The sequence below is a fragment of the Solea solea genome, chromosome 1 (assembly GCF_958295425.1).
Source record: "Solea solea chromosome 1, fSolSol10.1, whole genome shotgun sequence".
NCBI lineage: Eukaryota > Metazoa > Chordata > Actinopteri > Pleuronectiformes > Soleidae > Solea > Solea solea.
This window is the reverse complement of record NC_081134.1, coordinates 13,104,810-13,112,409: the sequence shown is the minus strand read 5'-3', so window position 1 is coordinate 13,112,409 and position 7,600 is coordinate 13,104,810. Positions and strand designations below refer to the sequence as shown.

Genomic DNA, 7,600 nt, shown 5'->3' with positions numbered 1-7,600 from the left:
ACACTATACTCGTTTTTTTAAGCTCCAAATTATATTTATAGTAGCTTTTCTGTCATTATTATTATTATTAGATAGCGGTGATAGCGTCCATCATCTCGCTTTCTCCCTGCAGTGGCTAAATAAGAACAGGCAGAACTGAGGGCACACAACCAGGAAAACACAGCTTCTGAAGGGGAAGCTAATTCTGACACAACACCAGGCAGGTTTATCTGGCTTATTTATACATACAGGCTTCACCAACAGATGTCAGTGCGATTTAGATTTTAAATGGATTATGACGTGAATATACGTTTACTGTTATAATCTGCCCATAAACATGACAATAGAACATTATTATTATGATTATTATCATCAATAGTAGTAGGAGCAATAGTGGTAGTGATGGAAGTAGTAGGAATAGAATAGAATAGAATAGAATAGTATAGAATAGAAAATAAGTCATTTCCCTAGGGATTTGTGTTAGAGCAGCAGAAAAAACAGTAAACAGAATAATTAAGTGACAGTAGTGAATAATAAATGCAAGGTAAATGCAATGCAAAACAAATTGCAAATTGTAGTAAGCTAGTTGTTGGAGTGGTAGGATCAGTATTATCCTACCACTGCCTACGGGAATCAGATTAGATGGGAGGCAGATATTTTCTGCCTTGAACTATCACAGGTTTGTAATAAAAATCCAAACTGTGGGCCATCTGGTCCCAGGAGACCAATAAAAACAACAACCCATTTTGGGACATGGTTGCAAGCAAGAAGATGCAACTGCAAATATTACAGTATTAAAGGTATGTTAACCAAAATTCTTCACTCTACCTCAAATTAAAAAGAGACTTACGTCGTATGTACTGCAGTCACTGTTCAGTGTTTTACAGTGTTATGAAGCAGCAGCCTTTTTATTCAGTCAAAGGTGCAGCACACAGAGCAGATGATGAATTCATCATCTGCGATGAGGGGTCACAGATACGGTTTGAGAGCTGCAGCAATTTCGTTTTGGAAGCTCAAGTTAACATTTTGTCAAAGCCAAAAATCTGGGTCCAGCTCCTTTAAAAGGGAGTATTTGTTTATTTTCCCAATCCTCTCCATCTGCACTACCATGATATAGATTAGACCAAATGACTGCAGATGCAAATGGTAGCTCTACATAGAGGAAATCAAACTGCCAAAGAATTTGATACAAGCTACCAACCTATTACCGTCCCTTACACCATCTTTAATTCTTAAAACAAACACAAAAAAAAAACATACAACATACTAACATGTAAAATAGTTTATTTTTGTAAATGTTTCTAAATTCAATTCCACAAACTCCATAATCTGTACACTTCAAAAGGCATTTTCAAAAAAAAAAGAAGAAAAACAAAAGGAACAAAGAAAGAAAAATTCTGACTACTTTACACGACCAAGAAAATGTTGCACAAACACACTGGCAGGATGATGTAATATCATACAAGAGAAGAAAAATATCAAGAAACAATTTTGTTACAACCATTCATTGAGAAAATATATACAATTGAGTCTTCGGAAAGTTAAAAAAATACATGCCATATACATTACAAGTTCTAGGACTGTCTCCAAAATTTTACAGTCAACTTGAAATTGTGCACGCAAAAACTCTTCCGCTTCTAAGCATGTGACTTGTGAAGTGTCAGTATAAGAAATATTTCTGATTAAGGAGAATGCCATTTCTGTTCAAAAAGGTAGAACAACCCCATGATTCCATGTCTTTGTGTCACACACAGACCGGTTCGTCTAATTCAAAACACCATTAGACGTTTGCACCTTGTTTTAAAAGTAAAGTAAAAACAGAAACAGATAAATACATTGTTGGTGTTCCTATTTGTGTTAAAAAGTTAAAAAGCTGTTTTTTTTGGGTTTTAAAACCTAATTCACAGTTCTTTAAAATTAAACCTGATTAACAGCAATCAGATTATAATGATCTCTTACTATCGTGAAGTCTTTTTTTTTCCTTTTTAATTCTGTAACTGATAACTTGTGCTAGTCGACAAAAATATTTCTTTTTTGAGTGGTCAAAGTATGTGTAAGTCACAAAACAATACGCTACAATACCTTACTTTTAATACAACAAAAATACTTTGCGAATTATTGTGGTTATATTACAAATTCTGTACAGAATAATCATAATATATACTCTCAAACTGAAATAACGTCCATCTTAAATAAATTTCAATGACAAACAGAACAGAAACAGTTCAAAAAAACACCCAAACATCAAGAAGGTTAAGGTAGTATTTGGTCGGTTATTCCTATAGTTTTCTTTATGTACATTTATACAAAAAAGTAACAGCATGTCTTCTTCAGTCTTCAAAAACAATAGCAATCTAGCCTTCTTCAACACAATCTCATCATTTTGAGAATAAAATTCATTCATTCAGTAATAAATACAAAACCTCTCAAATTCCACACAAATCACATGACAGAGACCTATGATAAAACTGACTCATGGAATCAAGTATTTTAAAAGTTTTTGTGTGTATGTGTTTTGTTTTTGTTTATTTTCTTTTTTTTTTAGTGCAAGTTAATATTCCCTTCGCAGTATTCGTTGCTGTACATTCCTCATTCAGTGATGTCTACATTTAGTCATACGGTATACATTAACAGTATGTAACAAAAGGGCCTGCCCTTAGTACGCAATAAGGCCGCACCCTGCACAGTGCTTTCTCATTCGCTGGTGGATTCCGCACCCCATGTACACCGAACACACACACGCGCGCACACACACACACACACACACACACACACACACACACACACACACACACACACACACACAGTCAGACTAGAGGCTTCTCACACAACACAGCCCCTCACAATATGGCACAAGTCACATCCTGCTACTGTATTAACGTTTCCCCTTCCTCCACAACATGGTCTCTCCGTGATCTTAATGAACCAATGTGTAAATTCATTCATCTCCTTCCAAGGGTTCATAAAAATGACTAAAGTGTGAAGCCTCCATTCCTCTGAGCAGAGATCCACAGCATCCACACACTATAGCAAGGAATGCATTTAGGTTTGTCGTTTTTTCTTAGTTAATCCACTTCCTGCACTCGGGAGCTCCACACTGGCAGGCGATCTTGTGCCGATCCTCCACGGCGTCAAACTGGTAGTCGAAGCACAGCTAAAGAAACATGGAGACAAACACTGGTTCTCAGGGCCACAGTTGCGCATACAAAATCCAATGCAATCCGTCTGATTGAACACAGAAAACTCACCTCCTCTCCTTTTTCAAGTCTGCGATTGCAGGTGATGATTATTTTGTAACCCCTCTCGAACGTTACCACCTCAGCAACACAGTTCGGGGCACAAGAGTGGTTGATATATCTGTTGGAGAAAAATGGGAAAGAAATTCATGCAAACAACTAAACTAGTTTTCAAAGACCGGAATTTTAAATGTTCACACTCTGGCTGAATGACGTATGTGTATGATAATATGTAACTGAGATTTTTGATTGCAATGGCAACTTAAGGTCAAATTTCAATTCACTATTCAACGTTTAATACACTGAAAACGAAAATAGAGCATGAACACAACACACCATCAAAATATTAAATCAAAAGAATAATGATGCAAGCGTTATCAAATGCATACAGAATCTCACTGTACCTTGCAAGCCCTCCGTTTCGAGTCGCATCGACAATATGTTCACTATCGATGCGGAACATGAACACTTCCCGGTTCTATAAGACAGAAAAAAAATTAACTGCGCACAAAAATAACTTTACACAAACGGAATTCCAAATGGTTTTGCGCAAACAGGTACCTGAGTTCTGTAGGTCTTCTCCTTCCTGATGGCGACCTCATTACGGAGGATGGTTCCATTGTACTCGATCACCATGGTTTGTTTTTCGATCTCTCTCGCAGAAAACAGCCCCAAGCCCTGTGAATGCATCACATATGTAGCCCGTCATGTGACCAAAAAATACTAGTGTCACTCCAATCGTTGCTATAAACGTGACTCTTTAGTTGATCCAAAAACTCACCTGGATGCGGGAGCGGCCCAGATACACATTGGCTCTCCACTCACTCTTCATCCAGCGGTACTGAGAAGACCTGGGGTGGACTACTGGAGGCTTGCTATGGGGTGCGCCACCTTCTCCTTGGGCCACATTCTGATTAGACCTGGCGTTGCTGCTGGATACAGCCTGTGGATGTGGCCTGTAATTGAAAGGGGGAAGGAGACAGAAGTCAGGCACTGTGAAACCAACACAACTCACAAATCCCCTTCTTCTCCTAATAAATTCTAACCGGCTGTACACCAAGAGGTTAAATGTCACCCCCTACAGTTCAAAGTCCTGAATCGCAGTTTCCCCTGCCCTGAATCCTGACTGCTAGTTTAACCCCCATTTAAACACATCTGATATAAAAAAAAATATCTAAAATCAATTAAATTTTTTTATGCAGTTAGTGATTTTTCCAGTCAGTTGTCATCAGTAGTTTTTATATTTTATTGGTTTCATTTATCTATGATGTACAGCACTTTGTTTTAGCTGTTGTTTTTAAAGTGCTTTATAAATAAAGTTGGATTGGATAAGGAAATGTTGCAGATTATAACTTTTCTCCCCACAAATTTCTGATTTGGAACAGGGAGAATTTGTATGAAAATAAAACACTATAGTAGTTTATCAACATCATATATGTAGGTAAACTATTCAACCCACACAGTCAATTATCAATTATTCACAGCAGCATCATTTTTGACATGAAGTAGTAGGACAAACCGGTTTGTTGAATACTGAATCCACAAATGTAGATTCTTCAGAACTAAACCCTGTTTAAATAATATGAGGAACGAGTGGGACAGCCCACGTCGCAGTGCTGTGACACAACCAGTCGAATCCACATTTGTGAGGATCCAGCCCTTGGATTCAGATAAAACTCCTAACTGGATAATATCTTTGGAAAACTGAGAATGGTTTGCTCCGACATCACAGTTGCTTTCACCCAAAAGGTACCTTATGATCAGTGAAGTGTAGCGAGAACTCGTCCTTGGCTGCGCACGGGCACTGCCAGCTGGGTTGAAAATGATAGGCACCTCCACAAGAGGGTTCCGTCCGTAACGGAACGAGTACCTGTCACAGGCCTCCACTCCTGGGAGCTAATATAAAAATGGGGAAAATTCCAAGTGAGTTGTATGCTGCAGTCTCTACAGAATATTTACATTTGTTCAAATGTTAAATCAATATAATCACAAAAGGCAGTTACAAACCGATTCAGTGATCTTGGTAACAGCAGGGACTGTGAGCCCAAACAGATCCTCTCCTTTCAGGTAAACAGGAAAGAGTTTCAGGGTCCCCAATTCGGCTCTTTTCTCAGCTACAGGACCCAGAACCTTATCCCACACACCTATTTGCAGAGAAACAAACGCACATGACGGTTATAACCTATTCTTCTTAACACAACAGTCGAACTATTTCTGTAAGGCATCAGCAAGGACATACCTTTAACAGAATTGTCAGTCAGCAGAAGGTCTTGGTAGCCTTGTTCAATGACTCTAATTGTAAACTCTGGCAATCCTTCTCTTTCTTCAACAGAACAGATGTAACGGCAACGGCGGTTGCCGTGGCGCATGCTCCAGTAAATGCGGCAAGCCTCATAGCCGATTGGAAAGATGGCTGTTGTGGAATGGAAAGCTGCCATCTGTGGGGGCGTTAGTTGGCCCATTGCATGCAACACCAGGCTGCCGACTCGAAAGGTGTAGCCCAACTCAGGGTGCCGCACTGCAGCGGCGATCTGACGCAATTCGTCTCTTTGGACGTAGACACGTCGAAAGACAGCAAAGCAACGCAGCTCATGCTCCAGCGCTTGTCCTGCTGTTCCACGAGGCCGGTGGGCATGACACAGCATGGTCTTATCTTTGAAGAAGGTGCAATGAGCTTGCAGAGCACAGGTGAAATGGTAGACATTGGTGCAGCGGAGGCGATGGCAGCCACTGGTGGCTCCAGTCTGCTGGCAGTAGGCACAGCGTACGGTTTGACCTCGGCGCAGTGCAAGCTCCACGTTGATAAGGGCCCCAGCCTGGGTTTCATACACCTCGGTCGACCATAGGGCACAGTTTAGGTGAACCCATACATCAAGATCAAGATTAAGCAGTCTAGCAGGGCCATCGGTGTTTCCGTCACCAAACTGGTGGCAAAAACAACAACGTCTGTGATCCAGGAGTAGGGCAGGAGTGCGAAGGGAGGCCCCAAGTTTCTTGAGGAGATCATCAATTTTATCCTCGTCTGGGAGTTGGGAATTCCCTCTAGGCACAACTATCTGGACAGTCCACTTTCTCCAGCGCAGCCCTTTCTGTCGTTTTCCCTGGTTCCAGCCATCATGGGACCTTGGCCGGGCCTTCAACTTTACTGTCACTTTGATGGCATCAGACTTTAATTCCATCTTTGGTGTTTCACCTGCTGGGGGGAAGGGAATAGGAGGGGTCGAAGGGGGAGACTGCTTGGGCTGAAGCTGGGCCAGGCAATGAACATCTAGTGATGACATGTTGTTACTGTACTGGTGCTGAGCTTTAGAAAGGCACTCAGTTTGCTGCGAGGCTGGGAGGAGGGACACCGATTGCTGAAATCAAGAGAAGACAGCCATGACAATCAGCAAAACACAAAAGGGCCATATGCCACACGTGTGAGAGGCTGACGCTCTTTTAGCACATTAAAAAACAACTCAAACTGTTTGTTAAAAGTTTCTCTGCTCTAAACGTTATTTTGACACTTGATGACTTCATTTTTATTATTTGATAAACATATAACTTGTGATGTGCTTTCTTTGTTGCATACTAAATGTCCTGTGTGCTTTGTGTGTATACATACGTTGCACTAATCCAGCATCACTCTAACGCATCAAATAGTAATATTTACTGAATGTCCCTTAAAAATGAAAAATAACTGTTATTCAGATTCATTGTAGTCTCAAACCTTGGTTTCTGAGGCTGTTCTGGATTGCAGTGGTGGTGAGGAGCAGAACAGGAGGAAGCAGCTGTGACTACAGAAGACCAGGTCTTCCTCAGATTTCAAACGGCCTTCAGATTCCTAGAGAGACAAAATGTGAAGGTTTTAACATAATGAATGAGACACACGTTGCTAATTAAAAGCCTGCCCATGTGAACTTGGAGATGAAACAATCAGAATTAGAATTAGAATCTGGGCACAGGGGCAGTGGGCAGCACTCATCTGTGACCAGGGAGCAATGAGGAATTGGGTGCCTTGCTCAGGGGCAATCAATTATTTAGGAGCCAGAGTTAAGTTAGTTTTAGTTAAGGTTAGGCCGGGTGGTTGATGCAAGATTTGACACTTGTTACAATGTAATTTATTAACAGTTTGAAGTAGTTAACCGTTGGCCTTAAGCCTTTGATTAGATTAAATATTCTCGCAAGGAAAGGAATGTGGCTTTGTGGCCTTTGTTCTTTAGATAAAAGCTACCATGGACACTTTGAGATCTTTGACGACTATGATAAAAAAAAGGAATTGGAAGATATGTACTGAAAAATATCTAGCAGTTCGATTGATGTGTCCATTTTAGAAGCTGTACTATCTATAGATCGTCATTCACAAACAGAACATCAAGGGAATATTTCTATGTGCTGTTGATCCT

At 40.4% G+C, this 7,600-nt stretch overlaps 1 protein-coding gene across 9 annotated transcripts in view; it reads right to left on the bottom strand.

Annotated features, from left to right (window-relative positions):
• Positions 1-1,246: 1,246 nt before the first annotated feature.
• The window catches only part of kmt2cb (lysine (K)-specific methyltransferase 2Cb), a 63,942-nt gene continuing 57,588 nt past the window's right edge, over positions 1,247-7,600 (bottom strand). For all 9 annotated transcript variants that reach the window (XM_058637487.1, XM_058637510.1, XM_058637477.1 and 6 more), the window contains 9 exons: positions 6,925-7,038; positions 5,455-6,571; positions 5,223-5,359; positions 4,969-5,111; positions 3,997-4,171; positions 3,777-3,893; positions 3,620-3,693; positions 3,228-3,336; positions 1,247-3,133 (listed from right to left, as the gene is read on the bottom strand). In XM_058637487.1, the coding sequence (XP_058493470.1) occupies positions 3,041-3,133; positions 3,228-3,336; positions 3,620-3,693; positions 3,777-3,893; positions 3,997-4,171; positions 4,969-5,111; positions 5,223-5,359; positions 5,455-6,571; positions 6,925-7,038 (2,079 nt within the window). In that variant the 3' untranslated portion in view covers positions 1,247-3,040. The remainder of the gene's footprint in view (positions 3,134-3,227; positions 3,337-3,619; positions 3,694-3,776; positions 3,894-3,996; positions 4,172-4,968; positions 5,112-5,222; positions 5,360-5,454; positions 6,572-6,924; positions 7,039-7,600) is intronic.